The sequence below is a fragment of the Tupaia chinensis genome, unplaced genomic scaffold, assembly GCF_000334495.1.
Source record: "Tupaia chinensis unplaced genomic scaffold, TupChi_1.0 Scaffold000201_2, whole genome shotgun sequence".
NCBI classification, from domain to species: Eukaryota; Metazoa; Chordata; class Mammalia; order Scandentia; family Tupaiidae; genus Tupaia; species Tupaia belangeri.
The window spans coordinates 87,464-88,335 of NW_006159677.1; the positions used below are offsets into that span (position 1 = coordinate 87,464).

The following is an 872-nucleotide window of genomic DNA, read 5'->3' on the forward strand; positions in this document are numbered from 1 at the left end:
AAAAAAAAAAAAAAAAATTGGGATGTCGATTACCATTCAGGCTGTCATCGCTGGCTTCAGAGACTGACCCGTCCCTCGGCCCAGCCTCGCTCCTTTCAGGAGATGACGCGAGCTTGACGGGCCCCATCTTTGAAGACACCGATTTGGAAAAGTGGCCAGACGTGGACAGTGGCGTCGTGCGGGAGGCTGTGTCGCCGGACACCTGAGCCTGCGGGGACTGAGTTCTGGAGCGGAGGCTGCGGAGGGCCTTGTCTGCTGACTGTGAGGCTGGCAGGCGGGACGTTCCAGAAGGTTCTGAGGCACGCAATTCCACACTGCGTAGAGAGACGGCTCTTGGTGGGGCCTGAGCCTCCTTTGAGAGGAAGGAAAGGCACGGAATTACCAAATGATAATAAGGCTCTAACCGTTCAACGCACGGTGCGGCCGGGGCGGAGCAGGCACCGAGACTACGGGGATGACGTTTTTCTCTTAGTGCCCTCTGAACTCTCCTCGCTTCTAGAAGTTAAGATAAGTCACTTACATAAGATGCTGGGGTTAGAGAATATTCTACAAATAATCACAAATATCACTTTGCCTGAAAATGTCGATGGGGCCGGTGGGGCCAGCAGGTGGCGTGGTGGTTAAGGCGCTGGAATTCCCACATGGCTGACCACAGTTCGAGTCCTGGACCTGGTGGCCTGCTTTCTCACTTTCCCTGTCTCTCTCTCTCTTTTTCTCTTTCTCTGGCAAAACTCATGTGAAAAAAAAAATAAATAAATAAATAAAAATTGAAAAATTATTTATTTTATTCGATGATATTTATTCACTCCTTTATTTTAATTTGACCAGAGAGAGAGAGAGAAAGTGGGAAAGCAAGTCACCAGGTCCAGGAT

The 872-nt window shown here is 49.8% G+C and overlaps 1 protein-coding gene across 1 annotated transcript in view; it reads right to left on the reverse strand.

Annotated features, from left to right (window-relative positions):
• The window catches only part of CUNH19orf44 (chromosome unknown C19orf44 homolog), a 13,658-nt gene that overhangs the window by 7,626 nt on the left and 5,160 nt on the right, over window positions 1–872 (reverse strand). The window contains 1 exon segment of the mRNA XM_006147192.2: window positions 34–352. Coding sequence (XP_006147254.1) covers window positions 34–352 — 319 coding nt within the window.